Raw genomic sequence first — 19,588 nt, 5'->3', positions numbered from 1 at the left:
ATAATCTGGGTCACCAGCAGCCACAGTGTGCCTCCAACTACTGAGACCGAAACTCAAAATGTTGAATTACAACGTAGTGAGCTCATCCCAGCAAGGTCATCTCGGGGACAGCGTGGGGAACGCTGACACTAATTGGCGAATGAAGGATAGTAATGATGGAGGTGATTTGGACGACTTCTCCTTAACCTCTGTTTAACTTCTGCTGAGAGCGAATCCAAAAGAGCACATTTCTGCCATGCTGTGCTTCGCAGTGCATTCAGTGGTCTGTGCGAGAGGAATCTCTGCATTTCGACGGCTATAAAATGCTAGAGAATAAATTATTCTGACTGAATATACATGAGGGGAGCAGAATATGGAAATATTATAGCAGTATGCCTGAGGTAGTAACCTTTTGTTGCCACAACTGAGGAGGACGACATAACTTTACATATTCCTGCTACATATTCCGTCTGAGTTACAGTGTTGTCAGTAGAAACAAGGTGATGCCGACCAAGATAAGAAAAAAAAAGAAGAAAAAAAAAACTGGGGTGGAGATGACAAAGGCATTGGAGGAGACGCTGCAATGAAAGAAAAATAGGAAGTGGGAAATCTCAGTAGATTAAAGAGGATGGAGGTATCGTGTTTTTCACACAGAGAGGAAGTAATAGGGGTTAAAAAAAGAAATGCACATTGCTGCGGCACAGGAGACCCCCCCCCCTCCTCCCCCTCCTCCCCCTCCACCCCCACCCACATACTCCCTCACCCCAGCTGCAGTGATAAATGTCTCTTTGTATTCTGGACAGAAAACTGCGGGCTACAATGTACTTGTCAAAAGACAGCTGATTTTCCTCTTAAACAGAGCAGAGTATATTCCTAATCTTTCCCCTTCGTCACAGAGGGGAGAAGATAAAACAAATGCCTCGTGCCAAGACACATAATGCCCGCAAAAAAAATCTCTCTCCCCGTTCGCCGATGCGTTTCTGTCGGCGTGTGGCCGCGAAGGCGCTCGTGAGCCCCGTACGTGTCCGCGGCAGGTGAAGCCGCGGCACGTACAGCGTCTCTGTGCCGTTTGTGCTTTCCTTAAAAAAAAAAACAAAAACAAATTCCCAGCATCCTTAAATCCCCGCAGTATAGCCGGTATGGTTCCACTATGAGGGCTCATAAATGGGAGTCAGTGCTACAGGTAATGGAGCTGATTATAGCTATCTGGGCTACGGGCCAGCTGCCAGACTCTGCCCTGCCTGGAGGGAGCACAGGCCGCCTGGTGTCTGATATCCTGGGATCCCTGTAATACAAGCCTTGCTTTGGCAGTCACTCGGTGACTATTCTGCCCACTTCCAGCCACACACTGAGGCTCCTTTGAGTTAGTCTATGTGTATAATATGTCCTCATCAGGTTGTTTACTCCACATGGTATCGCGTCTAATAGTCATACCATTTCAGCAACAAGGCTGTGGTAAGTCATGCTTTTGTGAAGGTGTATTAAGGACTCTTGAGAGGAACTCAAGCTGTCACTGGAGGATCAGGGGCAGGTCTGGAGTTATCTGTTGTACGACTTTACTGTCGCGCACACAAGTTGCATTCCTGATGCAACAGACAACAATAGCAAATCAGTCGGAGACACATTCCCCTGGCGGCGCCACAAACATCTTCTTCTCAGCTGTTTCCTCAACCCCAGTAAATCTGGGAGACTAAAGATGTTAAGCGATACCACATTGGCGTCATCAAATCATCATTTCCAGCGCAGACGGTAATGAAATGTGTACTTTTCCGCACATAACAGGTACTGGCCTGGTTCAACTCCAACAACAACAACAAGTCTTTTAATTTTTAATAACAAATTCAAAGACAGCCTCAGTGATACCACAGGCAAAATTCCGCGCGTGCAGTCCGAGTCAAAAGAAAAGTAGAAAGCCTGCAGCTCCACTCGCAGACACATTTCCTGTGTGAGTGAAAGCAAACAACTGACATGTGCAAAGGTAACTCTGAGCGAAGATTGAGAGATTTATGAGAAGAGAGTTTTGAGAAACTGAACCTCAGAACACAAACTGAATTTTCTATTTTTTGGGGGTTTGGTGTTGAATCACTGTACTTAAGAATTCTACTGATATGGTGAAGAAGACTTGAAAATGTAAATGACAGTTATCAGGGCACAGAACCAATGACCTGGTGATCACGATAGTCTAAAACTTGCACACTTGCTGCTGCGTGCTGACCTGACTGTCCTCTTTGTTTTTGTCATATTTAACCAGCTGCTTGCGGTCTTTGTTACTTCAGAGTAAACAGATGTCATCTGGGAGCATTAACGGTGTGGACTGGCGCTGTCACACTCCTTGGACGGTCTCTTTAACCGCGTAACTTCATAAAAATTCAACAGGCAGGCAGGAAAAAAAAAATAAAAAACACTGATTACTGACATCAATTTCACCGCCAGGATATGGCTGCCTCTGCACTCGCACCGTTTGTGGGTGGGAGAGACATAAAGCACACCACGGCAGAGGAGGCTTTGTTAACCTCTCATTATGTTGAATTTACATCTTATCTCGGTAGATAAGATTATCACTGTAAAATGTAAATTCAGCTCGGATTACAATCCACGGCGGCGGGCCCACATCAGACTCCTGGAGGTACGAGATCCTCGTCCCACTGACGGCGGGGCACGGGTGAGAATGTCTAAAGCGCAGATCGCTGAGAGGTGATGACTTGATGGCTTCGGGAGAGTGACTGTTAAGAAACATAATGAGTACAACGATCTCATTTAGAGGAACGATCCTGTTCAGATCACTGTGTAATTATCCCGAGTAACGCACGTCCATTATGTTTCGTGCGCTTGAGGTAGAAGTGGTGCCGCAGCCACGAAGCCCTGTCTTCACCCTCCGTCTTATTACTGCTCGGCCTGTATGGCGGTGGAGAGGAGGTCGTGCCCACGCAGTGACCTCGAAGAATTAAACCGCAACAGTGCAGTTAGGGAAAAAATGGCCGCTGTCTCGACTCCTCCGACAAGAAACAGGATCAATCGGAGCCACAAAAGGCGAGTCGACTGGAGGCGATGCTACAGCTCTGCTGCTCCAATTTCACTCTATTTCCCCCTTTTAGCCACAGTATTTCTCCCCCTCGTGCCGTCTCTTTATCTGTCTCCCCCTCTCTCCCTCTCCCTCTCTCTCTTTTCTCTCTCTCCCCCTCCTCCGTCTCTGATTAACCTTTAAAGACACACACTCGCAGCCACACCTACACACTCCATACGCTGTGTACACACTCTCAGACGAGATTTAAAATTCAGGTACTCTCTCCTCCTCGCTTTAATACACACTCGGCCCCCATCAACTTCAGCACATTACCTGTTCTTAATCTCCTTCCCTCTGTCTGGGATCACCCTGATCCCCCTGTTTTCCCATCTGCTGTCGATTGGGGCCCCAGCTTGGCTAGGTGTTCAACAAACAACTGTGATTCGCTTGGTTTCTGCGGAGATTATTAACACACCTAGCATGCCACAGCATCATGAATAAGCAATGGAGATCCGGAGCCCTATTTTCTCTCCCTCTCCGTGTTTCCTCCCTCCGTCTCTCCCTCTCTCTCTCTCTCTCTCTCTCGCCCTGCCGCGTTGTGAACTGAATGCCAGGATTGTCTCGAAAATGAGCTGTCAGTGGAGGGCCTGCAATGAGATACATCAGGCTCATTGTGAGCCCTAGAAAATAATGAACTATTCCCATTTCTCTCTCTGATATGTTCAATACGCTATCCATGACAAGTGCAGAGAGATAAGCAGTCCCCTCTTGAGCTGATTAAATACACTGGGTACATTCAGGAGAGCTTTGGCAGAATGAGGGTTCGGGGGGGGGCGGGGGGGAAGATGCCATTAGAGTTTTACAACATTACTATATGTTTTCAGACCGCGGAAGGAGGAGAAGACCTTCTGCGAGTATTTTATTTGTTTGTTGTCTGTGTTGGCGTGAAAGAGCAGCTGGAGGCAGCGCTCGTAAAAACTTAGCGGAGAATCAAAACATGTCAAGTTTGTTTAGGTGCTTCTTCACATCTCTTAACTTATTCCCTCTCGGAGCTAACTAGAGAACTAAAGGGATGCGTTTGCACATGATTTTTTCAAGTAATTTGTTGTTTTACTCATGCAAGTGCCGCAAACAAACACTACCAAGAGGCCACGGCCGTGTTTTTAATTCAGAACAGGCGTTTAGAAAAAAAAAAAAGAGAAGCTGAGATATTTTTTTTGCGCAGAAAAATCCAGAGGGAGAACCAAAGCGATAGAGGGTCTCTGGTGTTTGGAAAATCAATATTGGCCCGCTCTGTTTTATTGCATTAGGTGTAATTTCAATAAGACAGAGACCTCGCAGAGTCACGCAATTTTATTCGGCGCTGCGAGCGAGATAAACCAGACGAGCACAGATGGACACAGCTTGAAAACGGCATTTTATTTCCTTATACTTCCTCAAGTCGCTTCCTCTCAGAGGCAGAATCTGCATCTTGGTGGTTCATTACAGACTTCACCACACCTGCCTGCGAGCATCCTCTCGTGGTGTTGATCGCACAACGTGTGTGTGTGTGTGTGTGTGTGTGTGTGTGTGTGTGTTTGCACTCCATCTTCCTTAATGCTCGCGTTGCACCGAGCTCTTTGTCACTGTCAGCCATTTTACCTCCACCATGGGTTACACATTAGATTAGGCAAATCCAAATCAAAATGGATGGTCCCAGTATAGAGTTTGTATGTTAACCTAATCACGAGACATCATAACGCAACACGTGTCGTCGCCAGGCCCCCCACCGCCACCACCACCCCCCCGAATCACGCCAAGACTTTCCAAGCTTAATCCAATCAAATGTTGTTTGAGAATCAGTCAAATCCCCTCCACACATTCACAGTCTTGGAGCGAGAGAATGAAAGCCAAAAAAAAAAAAAACGCTCCTACCTGTCAGAGAGATTGTTTCCCTCTTTTGCTCTTTTTATTTTCCCCCTCGCTCAGACTGCTTACTACACTCTCAGCTCATCTCTCCATCTCTGTCTCGCACACTCGCACACTCCCTCTCTCCCTCCCTCTCTCTCTCTCCTCCACCTCTCTCTCGTGTTGTCAGCAGAGCCCTGTTCCTGTTGCCTTTCCTGATTCTGACACCTGTCAGCATTTTCGTTAGTAGATCAGAGAACTGCAAACTAGAAATGTTCCCCGTGTTGAATTTAGGGCAAGTTTTGCAGCAGGAACATGTGAGGTGCTTTTTTACTCTTTCTTTAATTCAACAGGGGAGGAGGAGGAGGAGGAGGAGGAGGAGGAGGAGGAGGAGGAGGAGGAGGAGGAGGAATTGCTTGACTGGCACAAAGTTGGGAGATGTGGGTTGGAGATGTTTGCAGTCAGAGGCAGAAAGACGGAGAGACGTATGGAGGGAGAGGGAAGGAAAGAGAGAGGGAGGAAAGGAAAGGTGTGGAGGGGGGTGGGTGGGATGAAATCAATTAGGAACAGCGAAACCCTGCGGATCTACTGATGGAAGGAGGGAATACGGAGGAATCTGCGGCCCACGGAGGGGGCTTCCATTCCTGGGCTCCAGCTTCAGGCACACACCCATAGGGAGGCTAACAGATAGATGAGAGATATTCTCCAGAGGTGGAGGCCATGCGATGTGTCAGAACTAAAAGAGGCCCTTTCCCTGCTCCACCTAATTGAGCAGTCTCGGATCCCTTTGAGTCCAATAAGCTGCGAGGAGGGGGCGCTTTTTTTTTCTTTTTTCACTCCTGAAGAACACTTCGATATTGATCCGGTAATGATTCCGATACTAAGACCGCTAAAAAAGAAAAAACCTCTAAACCCGCAAATCGGACACTCGTGCTCTCACCCCCCCCGCCCCCTCCTGCCGAGATAACACGAGCGATTTAACAATACATGAATCTTAATCCTTAAAAAACCATGGCTCATCCATATCCGGGGGGAATTAAAGTGTGAGCTATGACAATCAAAGCAAGTCGGGGAAAAAAAATAGATTCAGCTCTCTTTGTCACCAGCCCCCTCGGAGTCTGTTCCCTCGCTTCTCCCTTGACACTAATGGTTCTACAGAGCCAAAGCTAGCATGTCGCACATTTCAACCAAATCCCCCCTCTCTAACTTCACAGACATGCCTATAAAGATAAAGAAGAATTCATTTTATATAGCTTCTCCTCAGTTTTTAGTTACAGCGATAGCGCCCATTTATATTCCACTGGCAGATATGAGTGAACCATTACATGTTAAAGATAGCCCCTTCCTTTATAGATTTTAGAGAGATTTAATGTAATTTGCTCTTCAGATACTTCCCCCTAAGCTAATCCGCCGGGTGAGGATATTTTAGGTCAGGTTTTCAAAAAAAAAAAAGAGCGCACACGCCGTCTGTAGATTCTTGGCAGGGATCCAGCGGAGAGGCATCAGATTTAAGTCAAAATCTCTTCACAAGCACTTCCATGAAAGTTACCTTGGTAGTGGCCGGGGCAATGGGGTAATGAGTAGCTTTGTTGAAACCACAGAAGAAGAAGAAGAAGAAGAAGAAGAAAAAAAAACAACAAAAAAATGCAGAACTCTGATGGACAAAAGCCAAAATATCAAATACAGAAAAGGGACAAGAACAAAAAAGATGCCCCCTGTGGTTCAGGGCCGGGGCTAGTTAGCAGCTGAGTCTTGTCACACAAATGCATTCCCACATGAAAAGCCCACCAGATGATGTGGACGCAGCGTCTTTGTGTAAAGGTAATGGCTCCTCTCCTGGGCAAACAGCACCTTTACATGACACTGGGAACAGTAAACATTTGCACTGTAAAAGCCCGAGAGTTTAACCCTTCCTCCTCCTCCCCCCTTTTTCAAGTTCCCTTTTTTTATTTTTGTTCTCGCCACTTATCAGCACATGAAAACAGAACAATAAAAGCACGGGGGGGAAAAAAAACCAAAAAAACAACAAGGCGCTTCTATCCTCGGCTCGTGTGTGTTGTTGTCCTTTGGCAATTGCAGTCTCTCAACTTGTTTTCTGCTTTAGCTGGCAGGAGAGGCGCACTGTACCACAGAGCTACTCCCAGAAGACTTCTTAGCAGCGGGGTGTTGAGAGAACATGCCTATTTGTTTTCTGACAATTCCCTCTATTCGCTCAATAGAACCAAGCAGATAGTGTCCATTTTTTTGTCAATTAAGACAGATGAGCTCAAAGTGGGAAACAAACAAAAAACCCGCACCGTCACACGAGTGTAACCGCCGCGCTCACTCTCACATTGTACAAACCTCCACTGTTCTATTTCTGCCTTTGCACTCGAGTCACTTTTGCACAGAGGAAAATGAAAGCAGGGAGGAGAGGAAGCTAGTGCTCTCCGGAGGAGGCCCACAAAATAAAAAAAATCTGATGATGAAAAATCCTCATACAACGGGAGAGACAGACTCAACTGCACGTCATGCTGAATCTGCCCATCGCTGTCAGCCCACCATGCCCTCTAACTATGTAATTAGACCGTCGAGATGGTAATAGAGGGACGATTTCATTTGCTCTGTCATTACATTTCTGCACGTGTAAGGATCTTTGGTCAATTCATTTAATAATTATGAACAGCCCTCTCATTACTCTCTGGTGTGACCACTGCTGCTGACTGACTCGCAAAAAAACAAAAGGGAGGAAAGACTCCAGTGGAGCCATTCTGTTGAGTCCTTACTGAGGGGAAATCGCCGGCCAACAGTGAGTCTGCAGCCGAGCGCGATGAAGAAGAAGAAGAAGAAGAAGAAGAAGGAGGAGGAGCAGGAGGAGGAAAAAAAAAAGAAAAGGGAAAACGCCAATAACAAACCGCCTAATTGTAATTCCAAACAGATACTTTGTTATCATCTATTTGTTCTGGTCAAAAGAACGGACGGCACTGTGAAATAGCCTCTTGTGCTGTTTACCAGCAGTGTGTTGCTGCATTACACATTCAGGAGGCATGCATCCGTTTTGCTGAAACAGATACAATCATCGCCGGTGTTAATGAAAAAAGAACTGCCTCAGAGAGCTTTCCCCACTTGTAATATTCTTCGTGTACATCATTTCTAATTGTCTCCGCTAATGAGATCCCACCACTTCAAGACCTGTCAGCATGCGGATGATGTTTTAAGACCTTTTTGCAGGGTTGCAGAGTAATTTCGGCCCCAGCAAACCGAAGGTCAACGAATCTGCTTTTTCATTGTTTTTTGGTCCCTGCTGGTCATGACGCTTCCCGTCCCCGCGCGTTTCCATCTGTATCTCCGAGTCGTTGCGATCCACCAAGGCGGATTCCATTTGTTTGACTCTGTTCTTGATTAACAGAAAGTGTAGGTTGCTGATGTCGTTACAGCGCAGTCAAACGACATCAGCAGCCAAATTGCTCCGAGTGAAGCATCTGGTGAGTTAAACATGCCAGGCTGCAGACAAGGAAGAGCCGACACTCGTCTATTACTGCTCCTTCAGCCACACCTACACACTTCACAGTCCACTGATGGATACAAAAAATGTTCGGAAAAAAAAAATAGTCGGATAAATAATTTAAATAAAAATCACATAATCTTCCTCCCTTTATGCATTTTTATCAAGCAGGGCTCCCTTTTTCGTTATCTCTCTTGCTCATTAAAATTTCTTCCCGATACGAGCTGAGGAGGAAGAAACGTAGAGCAGCGAGAGCGTCGACAGCCTCGCTAGGGCAGCGCTGGTAAAAAATAAAAAGGGAAGCCGAAATTATGTCGACGTTAGCTGCAAAGCAGAAGAAGAGAAGAAACTAAATTTGGCACAAGTCTCCCCCCCAAAATGGAGCATGGTGCAAGTTCAGATCCTGCGAGTGGCGTCTGCGAGAGCCGCCCTCCAGAGTGCGCTTTTAAAATAAAATGTCCGGTCTTCCCCTCCTCGCTCAGGATGAAATTGCTAATGTGAGTCATCTTTAAAATGTCTGCAATTTTCACACACGCCTGACTCCGGTGCTCCGCTGAGCTGTTGCACCTGTGCATGTGGTGTTTTTCCTTTTTTTGGCTCAGTAAATACCCTCAGGTGCATATCGTAACATCCTGGCCCGCTCCAGACAGCTTCATCCTGCCTTTTTTTTTCCCCTCCCGCACGAGCTCCCTCGCTCCCTCTCGCTGACCCGCTCTCCTCCCCCAGTCTGACTGGCAGTGGTTAAGAACGAACATGACCCTGTGTGCTGACTTCTGCCAACCAAGTGGATGTCTTTTTAAACGGTGAGTCAGAAAACGAAACATCAACATTAATTCCCTGCTAAATGATCCAGCTGAATAATGGATGAGGGCACGTGGAGATATGTAGATTTTTCCACCTTCTACCTTTGTGAGCCCTAATTGCTGCCATTCAGGCACATCAGAAGTCGGGCCCCACTTCAAGAGCAGACATGGCTACTATCAGTCAATAATGTTGCCTAAGCCTGTATCAAAGGCTAGCCTGAGCTGTCAGAGATCCCCCACATTAGCTGCTCCGGCAGGACATCAAAGACAAAAAAAAAAAAAAAAAACTGTGCTGTTATTCATACTTGCACATCTGAAGCCTGCGATGGGCTTAATGCACCTTAAAAGATGCTCCGGTGGCATGAGAAAAAAAAAAAAACAGACTCTCAGAATCTTTATCTTGAAACAGGCAAAACACACTCCAAAGGACAGCGAAGTCCTCTCAACACACACACACACACACACACACGCACATATATGAGGCCAGGTTTCCTTACCTTGGTCTGGCAGCTGGCAAACATTGGGGGGGACGGTCATGTTCAGCACATCATTGACAGCCGTGTCAACATAGTGTCCTCTCTGGACATCGTGTTCGCTGTCGGTCTGGTCGCTCTCCTCGTGGCCGCTGTCCTTCAGACTGTTCCCCTCCAGGTCCTTGAACGTCGACGTGCTACATGGGGGCCAGGAGGGAGGAGAAGAGGAAATGTTGATTAACTGTCACATCTCCTTCTCTCAGACGCCCTCCTTCCGTCCCCGTGTCTCTGATGGTTTGTGACGGGCTGTCTGTCTTTTTTCTAACCTCCCCCCCTCCACCCACCCGCCCACCACCACCGTCCCCTTTCCTGTGCGAATCCTTTGCCCTTTTACGTCGCCTGTTTCCATGAATTCAAAACAGACGATGAGGGTTTGTTTTTTGTTGTTGTTGTCGCTGTAAGTCTTAGCTAAATACTAGACTACAGCGAAGAAACAAAGCCTCGCTCCAGCCTCTACGCCTGCAGCCACCATGAAATAAGACGGAAGTTTAAATCTGCTGAGAGCCTTTTTCCTCGGATTAAGTGGACATTTTTCAACTTCACAGGCAGCAAGGCGGCGACGCGGGGTTGGCGTTTGAGACAGGGACATTTCGGATGGATGTGCCCAACTTCAAGGACATCGCGTTGAACAAACAGGAGGCGCTCGCTCACTACAATCAAACAAATACTGCAGTAATCAGGAATTCCTGGAAGGAAGATGGATGCAGGAAACGCTGGAAGCATACAAACTGAGCATCTGTCTTGTTTGGGGCTCACAGTCAATAAAGAGGGGCGGTGTGGTGGTGGTGGTGGTGGGAAAGAGGAGGGGGGGGCACAATCAACAGCTGCACAGTAACAGCGTGATTTCCCTTCATTTGATTTCCATCCCACTGGAACAAATTCCGCTTTTACAAACAACACTAAATAGGGGTGAATATATGAACATGTGCTTTTGCGGGAGGGAAAAGAAAACTATATATACGAATGAGTTCATATAAGGGGAGAGAAGAATAGATGGGAGAGGGGGGGTGACAAAAAAAAAGGTGGAGAAAGTGAAGGACAGTGCAAGGTAGCTGCATTCCCCAGCACCGGCCTCGCATTCTCCAAGCCTGGGAGGAGAGGACTGCAGGTAATGCTGGCTCTCTGATGTTATCACTGTAATTGCACCTGTCCCAGACCACAAGCTCACCGGCTCCTGAGGGGATTTCTTTGTAGTGTGCTGCAGAGGCCCACACTTGAATGCTCCTTGTTTACATTAATGCAGGGAATCTTTTGGGGGGGGGAAATTGCCATAATGGGTTTAAAAAAAAAAAAGAAAAGGGCCTCAAACAAAAGAAAGGAAGGAATGCCTCATGGCTGCGGGTAAAAGAAAAAGAAAAGGGAGGATTGTAGTTTTTCGAAAAGTGAGGCTTGTTCAAGAAACCTCAGCGGCTGGAGGGAACTACTATGTGACCCCCCCCCACACACACACACACACACACACACACCTGCATTCCTGCAAACCCTATCTAATGCTCAGGTGAAGCACAATGAAAACAGTTATCATTCTCTTTTCCTCACAGAGAAAAAAAAAAAAAGGAGAGAGAACGTAATTACCGGCTATTCATGATTCTGCTGTCTCCAAAAAAAACAGTAGAAGAAAAAGCAACTCCTGAATGTCACTTAATCGCCGAGTTGTTCCGAGCCGAAACCCGATGTGATTCAAGCCACGTGTGTTTACTAATGAACCTAATGAGGTTATCTGTGAATGTGAAAATCATTACTCGCCGATTTCTGCTGCTCTCTGTGATCTAATATTCTCGAAAGTACGAGGTTTGTGGCCGCTAAACGCATTACGGAGCAAATTCTATTTACCTCCTCCCTCCAATAAAAAAAAAAAAAATCTGATCCTCCCGTCGCGATTACACTGATTTGGAGAAAGAAAAAAAAAAAACATGCAGGAAACACTTGCAAACGGTAGCTGTGCACTCATTAGATAAAACAATTACTGATAACAGTGGTAACGAGGTGCTGGTAACAATTCCTAATCAAGACATACCTTTTAATGAGGTGGGCTCGGCTGTTCACGTAACTGGAGTCGATGGAATAATTCTCCGTCTGCAACAGAGCAATGCAGGGGGCGGGGGTGTGGATGAGATGGCGGGGTGGGGGGGGTCGTGGTTGAGGGATGATGGGGGGCAACAGAGAGAGGTACTTTTAATAATGGAAGCAACCAAAATAATGTTACCAGTAATTGGCTTTCAGTAGAAATGTTATTTTACACAAAGGCCCCGGTGAGCAGCCTCGGCTTTCAAAGGGCTGAATCCTATTCTCTTTCAAAGCACACACACAGAGAGGCTGACTGGGAGCTGAGAGCCGAGGAGAGTGCTGCAGTGAGCGCAGCCTCTCTTCTCCTCTTCACCCTCCCTGCTCTCTCCTTCCCTCGCTCCCTCTCCCTTCCTCCCTCCACTGGCGGTCAGCCCACTGTCTTTTAAAATGGAGTCATTAGGGCGGACAGACTCACACGCAGACAGAGGGAGAGGAAAAGTTTCCTTTTTTTTTCTTCTTCTTCTTCTTCTTCTTCTTCTTCTTCTCTGAACTCTTCACTTTGACCATGCTTGAGGAGATATTAATGTAGAAATATTTAATAAATAACCGGAGAAGTAGATGAAATTAAGAGCGTATCAGGGGAATCTTAACTCCGCAATTGCAGATGAAAAGGCTTTCAGAATATGCATACGATAGATCTCTGACCCACATTAGAGAACACAGTTCAAAGGCATCCTACATTCATTCCCCCCCCCCAACATTTATTTAGCAGAGGAGAACGCCTGACAAGTAAGAGAGCGCGGACAGAGGAGTTAGAGTACACTGAGCAGGTAGCCCCTCCTGCGTCTGCCAAGCGTCTCCTCACACTAGGTGAGATGTCAAGAGGGCCAAAGGGTATCGAAGCCTCTCAAAGGACTTTCCCAGTCCCGCGGAAAAGAGCCAGGATACGGACCTTTCGACAAACTTTGATAAGATGCAGGTGTTTTTCGACGAGACAGAAAGCAGAGCCTTCACTTAAAATTCCACGGCGCAGATACTGTATCCCGATAAAAGCTGCGAGTCAATGGCTGACTTCCGAGGGGAAGTCTACAGTACCCGTATCAAAGAACCAAAAAAAAAAGAGAGTCACCCCTATGATAAGAAAGGTTAATGCAGGCACTGGAGCACAATTGCTGATTATCAAGCGAGCTCTTGCGTTTGACACATGCCTGCTGGTGGGGCAGCGGCGGCCCCGCGCAGCTGTCATACGTGGTGACCAAACAGATTTGGATTAAAACTGGGCGTGCGACTGTGCGGACGCTCTCCCCTACCAGATGTTAATTGGGTTGAACGTTTTGAACTTTTACGCGGGCATCTCTGCGTGGAAGTGAAAGCACAACGCGGCAGAGGAGTGCGAGCAGCGAGGAGGACAGGTTAGGGTGGTGGGGGGGGGGAGCAGAGGAATTGTCAAACATTAGACCCAGTCTTCTTGGATCTCTTCTGAAATATACACAGGAATAAATAAAAATGATGCTGGCAGATCACAGCAGCCAATGTGTGGTGTTTACCTCTGGCAAAGCGCTCCCATGACCTGTTTGCAAAATGGAAAAGCTTAATGCTACCAAATACATGTCTTTGTTTGTTTAGATTCCTGGTACTGAAGACATTTTTTCTCATGGCTTCAAAGACAACAAAACTGCTGTGCGGCATTATTATCTGACTCACGCTGGCGCTGTTCGTGTCTCTTTAGTTGCTGTAAACTCTAAAAAGAAAAGAAAAAAAAAAGGGCTTGTATCTTTGCAGTGTTCTCCAAAGCGCAGAGGTCTACCTTCAATCATCAGAAGATAAGCTGTTGTTTGCCATCTCTCACCTCACAGAAGCCTAATTATTGTTTTGCAGAACGGAAAAAAAAAAAAAAAAAAACGATAAGCAACAAAGCGAGGGCAGGCCTCTGATTGGGGTTGGCTAAATTACGATGCAACGTGTTTTTTTTTTTCTCCGCTGAAGGTTAGCATCAGTCCGACTCCCTTTTTACCATTTACCCCTAATTAAACTTTAACTCATTACTATAGAGGAGATAATTCATAAAAAGGAATTTAATTATCATGTTATTATTAGCCCTTAATTTGGAGCGCGCCATGTTTGTTCTCTCGTATTACCCCTGACTCCTTTTGTTCCCGTTCAGCTCGACTCCATTAAATATCAAAGGTAACGACGGTGGCAACATCGTGCAACTCGGATTAAATTATTCATCAGACATTAACACATATTATTGAATTAACTCAGAAACAATGCCACATTTCAGATACGTGATACGGCGTTTAATTGCAGAAGAAAAAAAAAAGCCCAAAAAGATCCATGGCGGTTCAGATCGGTGACGTTTTCCAGCCGACGTATCGCGAAAGTGAACGTTTTGTGTTTCACCTGCGCTGCACTTTGGTCCCAGGAAACACAAATTAAACCGCCTCATCTTCTACAGTGGCTGCGCACATCCAGCTAGAGACTAATGAAATTGCAAGGCATGAGTAACAAGGGGAAAACTTTATTTAAAAAAAAAAAGACAAGATAGAAAATTTCTCGCGAATGTCACTCCGGCTGCAGCCTGTAATTGGTTTGGATGGCAGGTTTTTCTGTGCGAAGCGTGGCCTGAAGAGGAAAGGCGGTATGTCCCTGCTCTCAAGCTGTTCCAGTCCAGAAATGGAACTGTACTTTCCTTAATGCAATTCTCTCGCAAGGTTTTTTTTTTTTCCTTTTCTACATGGAGCTCTTTTAAGTGTGCGGTAGGTACAACCGAATGGGAACACTTCGCAGCATTCAACCATCTCTTTTCCCTGTAGCTCATCTAGAGCACAGCAGCTGCTCGTTAATCAGAGGATTCAAGCGGCTGATAACAACATTTCCTCTATTCATCAAATTGTCAGTGGAAATAAACAAACAACCAACATGCGAGGGCATAACCTTGGCCATCGAAGAGTCACTCAAAAGCGCCTATTCTAGGGGGGAAACAATTGGATGCATCAGCCCCGGCTTCCTGTAAAGAAATGTAACGTCTGCCCAAACATTTCTGAGCGACCTCAAATTGGAGGACATGTCAATAGATCTTGCTGGGAGGTCAAGTTTCAGGCAAGAGGATGAGGACTGCTTAACTACAGCGAGGACGCCACAAATGGCTCCTTAATCAGGTTGGACAATGTGTTGTTGTGATCTGAGCGGCCCCAGTTTGGCGGCCAGAGCCACTCTATCCCCATAATTATTGTTCCGTTTCATCTGGAGGACTGGAGGGAGGAATGCAGTCCCCGATGTCGCCGGGTGACTGATAGGTAGTGTCAGGATGAGTGTGGAGGGAAGTGGAAAGAGAGTGGCGAGAGAGAGACAGAGAGAGAGGGTGAAAATGGGGAGGAAATGGGTGAGACTTGACCTGCGGGAGGCTCGAGGTCCAGCTGCTGCAGCCCAGTAGCTTTTCCCCTTTTCACCCTCTCCAGTAAAACCTGAGGCGAGTGGGGACGACGGGCTCGCTCCTCTGCCACTGAGAGGAAAAGCAATCTCCTCGCCTAGTTGCTGCCGTAAGATTTGATTTGCCTTCCTCCCAGCGTGACAATTGGTTCTGTAGTCTGGATGCAAGTGTATTCATTGTGTGGGGGCATGGGGAGCAGCAGAGAGGACGGGGAGGGGTGAGGGGGGAGCGAAGACACCAGTTGTTACACCAGTAAACACCCGACAAGTTCAGCAGATGTCACAGAGATAGGGGAGAAAAAGAGAGAAAAAAAAATGTCACACAGCTGCCTTACTGTATGCATTATTGAGGCTGATACAGCATTTAAACAGGGAAGCAGCAACATGCACGAGCAACATGTTTTTGTGGAAAAGGGATGTGAAAGATAACTGCAACAACAATTTGTTTTTTGTTTTTGTTTTTTTAAATCACAGACGTTGCTTCCTCTTACGTCCATTTTACACATTTAAAAAAAAAAACAAAAAAAACAACAAGGGCTGTCGCAGATACAGAATGCTGCAGTTGTTATAAGAAATCTTCGCCCGCCTGTAACTCTGTCTGGATTAATTACCAGATCGACTGTATCTGGTATGAAACATAACTTAAACCTGCTTAAAAATAAACAAATAAATAAAAAACACAAACAGAAGGCATAATATAAAGCAGGGTGGGGCTGGATGTACGAGGCTGTGTCTAAAAAAAGACGACAAAAAAACATCTTAAAAAGAGGAGAAATTGATTACAGAAGCGACTGTTTTATGTCTGTCATGCGATGCGACTCTTGAACATCGTCAATTTAGCTGACAGACGACATCCAGGCACGCTTCCTTGTGGACACAAAATGCTCTTACTGCCACACTGAGAAGCACAGTTTAAACATAAAGAACAACAGGCCAGACGGAATCAATTAAAACTGTCAGATCGAATTTTTGCTGCTCGGTTCCATGTTTGAACAGTCTGGAGGTTTTTTTTGCGCCTCAGTATTCGCTTATTGTTGCTGCAGCTCATTCACGGACTCCCCACGGTCCCGGAAGGAAATGTTACACATTATGTGCCTTGTTATTGATATCCCACTGCTAAAGGAAGAGATGAGGGGAGAGAGAGATCCAGGGGGTTTACAGGACGAGTCGACTGCAATTAGGAAATAAAAAGGATTCATTACCCAGCTAGGTTCGGCAGTGGGAAAGTTAAAAGTGTGGTGATGGGTAAAATAAAAAAATGTTTTAAAAAATTAAGAGAGAGGAGGAAATTAGAGCAAAAACCTCACCGGATGAAGGATGGTCAGTGTCGCACGGCGCCTGTTTACAGATGCATGTATTCCCCCTCGTGTAATTTTGCAGGGAGGATGCGGAGGAGTGTGCGCCGTGTTCATTCGGGTGACTTTCTCATCCTATACGCTGCGACTATGAAAGGGAATGCTTCTCTTTGAGCCTCTTGCACATCCACATTCTTGCACACACAGAGACTCTCTCTCTCTCTCTCTTTCCCCGCTTCCCCACAAAAAAAAAAAAATGCACAGCTCCAACAATCCCCGACTCGCAGGGCTGAGCTGGCGCGCGACCACGACGCCTCTGGGTGCAGCACCTCTAAGCGGCTCACACTCGGTCTGTGTGACACCCACGACGAAGACACCGGGCCACCGAGGCACACCTGCGCAGACGGGGTTTATATATTTTGTCCGACATCCGAGGAGGGAGAAATGCACTTTGGCCTGCTGTGCTGCTGTAACCCTCCACCACCACCTCTGCCCTCTACCCCCCAACCATCATCACCACCATCTTCCCGATTATAGAATTTCCCATAGATCCTCTGCCATCTGCTAGATTATAGATTTCCCTCTTCCTTTATAGAGGGCAGGGCCCCTCAGGGAGGATCAGCGGTAAAAAGGGTGAAAGAGTGCCTGAGGCACAGCCATGGTTGTGGATGAGATTACATTTTCTATTTCTGCCTGCTAAAGGGGGGCTGCTGTGATGAATACAGAGAGTTGTTACCATTTAATATCAACTGGCTCCCCTGCAAACTCAAATTATACACAATCAATTGTGACAGAAGGGTACACGTGTGACAAATAACCTGCCACATTCTCTGCATCATTTCACTTCATCACCCATCAATTCACCCCAAACCCAGCAGCCCATTTGGGAATCAATCATGTTATGAAAGTGAGCGATTCTACTGAGAAAAAAAGGTTTTTAAAAGCTTCCTGGCTCCGCCGCTGCAGCGTGTACGGTTCTGCGGTCGTTTCTGCTGGGACCGAAAAAAAAAAAAAGAACACGTGAATTAAATGCTATTCTGAGGTCACTTGCGCCCTTGACCACACGCGCTAAGTGTCGAGCATTGTTTGAGCGAACTAAATAACAGCTCCTCGGGAACACAATGAAACAGATACGTAAACACAACACCAACTTCCTGCCTGCCTTTCTCCCTCATTTCTCTTGCCCGTCCTTGTAAAATTGAACAAATATTTGCTCATTCCAACCTAAACAATCGCCCCCCCACCCCCCCACCCCCCACCCCGCTCTCGTAAAGGGAGAAAACAAAACAAAAAAAAGGGCCAAGGCTCCACCTGTGTAGCGCCCACCGCATAGGAAACTGCAGATCGTGTGGCTGTCTTCTTTTCTGAAACAGAGACAACAGTTCAGACCAGTCTCCATGTCACTCAGGCCTACAGGCTCCACCGAGCCACAGAGTCCAGTTAGTAGAGATGTGATTAATTATACATACATTGATAGAAACAACATTCATTATTCATGAGCTTCTCAACGTCAAAGCTATTTCCCTCCCTTTCAGCATGATGAAAAGATTTTAAATAATAGGCCCCCTCTGCAGACGTCTGCATTCCAGCGGAGTCGGCTGACGCTAAAGAGGCTTAAGTCAGAGCTGTTGTCTTACCGAGGAATCACTGCTCAGGACCAACGTGTTTCGAACTGTCGGTGGCTGTGCGGGTTCCGGGGGCCGGTGTTTTCTGTTTTGTCTTTGTTCTTCAGAGACATGCCCGGTGCTTTTTAAGCCTTTCAGCCGGAGCCACGGCGTCCATTCAGAATGAATAGGCGTCTACAGTGTCACCAGGCGCACAAGGCCGGATAGAGTTTCAGCTTAACACCTGTTCAGCCGCTCATGTCTTCCTGCGCTTTTTTTCAGACTTATTCTATCTTCAAGTCAGGGGAGAAGAAAAAAAAAAAAAAAAAAAAACAAAAACAGAGTATCTCCACGAGATTACGATTCATGGTTTTTACATAGTAAAAAGGAAAAAGACTCGACTATCTGCGCCGTTTCCTTAAAGAAATCGGCTTAGTTTTTCTTAAAGCCCATGGAGCCTAATCAAACTCAAATAGCAGGAACTTCCCCTTCAGGCAAGTCTTGAGGGATTTTCTTTAATTTGGATGTCAGACTGAAAAGTTTGCACACTCCTCTCATCCAGAAATCCGTTAATGTGCGTATGGCGCCACATGAGAGGGGTAGGCGGTGGCTCCGGAAACGTTAAAGGGGGTTGAGCGTCTAATCCAGGTACACTTTGTGGTTCCTGCGCCGCCTGGGAATCGGCACTACAAACATATGGTTTAATGTTTTGTGGGAGAATTACTAGATAGCATTTTTCCCTCTCCTCAGTTGTGCCCTATATTAGCCAGTGTTGAGAGGGAGGGGAGGGGAGAGAGGACGCTAAATGAGAGCACAAGGAATTCCCAAAGGTTTCCCCCCACCTCCCCCTGGGCCGGGCCTTAAAAATAAACACTCAGAAACACTGCGTGATTATGTAAACACGTTCCCCACTTAAACGCTTACATGAGAGCCGCGACTGAATAAACAGCGCAACTCTGAGTCACTTTTGAAAAATCAGTAAACTTAGAATTAATTTTTGATCAACTCTAATACGCGCGAGGAGAGCCGGTCGACTCTCGACTCGCGCCTCGACAACACGGTGGAGAGCGGTGCGTTTTTTTTTGTTTTTTTTTCTCTTAGCGGCTTAACGGCGGCTGCCAGTCACATCGGTGTTTGCTGTAGTCTCTCTGTCTGTCTCTCTCTCTCTCCTTCTCTCCCTCTCTCTTTTTCTCTCGCTCACTGTGACAAGGCATCTTTCCAGACATTTTAGTTGGATGGAGATTTGCAGCAGCTCATTACAGACTGGGAGGCTCTGTGAGCGGATGCAGTCACTCGGAGATGGATTGAGTGGGTCTGTTTATTGACATGCCTTAATCTGACACTGGGTAAAGGGAATGAGTCACCGCCTCCAGACACACTACCACATCACAGCCACTCCAGCAAATAGGAGAGCCAGCGCCCAGGATACAAGTGGAACTTCATCAGCGCTCATTAATCCAACTACCTCAGGCCACTCGCTCAAACAAACCGTGTTTACACTGCGCGTTGGCTGGATGGAGGGGTGATGGAGCTTTTCAAAGGGCATGTGTGCAGGTGCTC

General features: G+C 46.6%; 1 protein-coding gene across 8 annotated transcripts in view; it reads right to left on the bottom strand.

Annotated features, from left to right (window-relative positions):
• Nucleotides 1–19,588, bottom strand: part of pcdh19 (protocadherin 19) — a 57,474-nt gene that overhangs the window by 14,685 nt on the left and 23,201 nt on the right. For 4 of the 8 annotated variants that reach the window (XM_037076104.1, XM_037076106.1, XM_037076099.1 and 1 more), the window contains exons 3-4: nucleotides 11,708–11,766; nucleotides 9,655–9,839 (exon numbers count right to left, since the gene is read on the bottom strand). In XM_037076104.1, coding sequence (XP_036931999.1) covers nucleotides 9,655–9,839; nucleotides 11,708–11,766 — 244 coding nt within the window. The remainder of the gene's footprint in view (nucleotides 1–9,654; nucleotides 9,840–11,707; nucleotides 11,767–19,588) is intronic. The other 4 variants (XM_037076105.1, XM_037076107.1, XM_037076101.1 and 1 more) reach the window with 1 other exon arrangement.

The sequence above is a fragment of the Acanthopagrus latus genome, chromosome 18 (assembly GCF_904848185.1).
Source record: "Acanthopagrus latus isolate v.2019 chromosome 18, fAcaLat1.1, whole genome shotgun sequence".
Taxonomy (NCBI): domain Eukaryota; kingdom Metazoa; phylum Chordata; class Actinopteri; order Spariformes; family Sparidae; genus Acanthopagrus; species Acanthopagrus latus.
The sequence above is the reverse complement of the archived record's forward strand: the minus strand, read 5'-3'. Positions and strand labels throughout refer to the sequence as shown.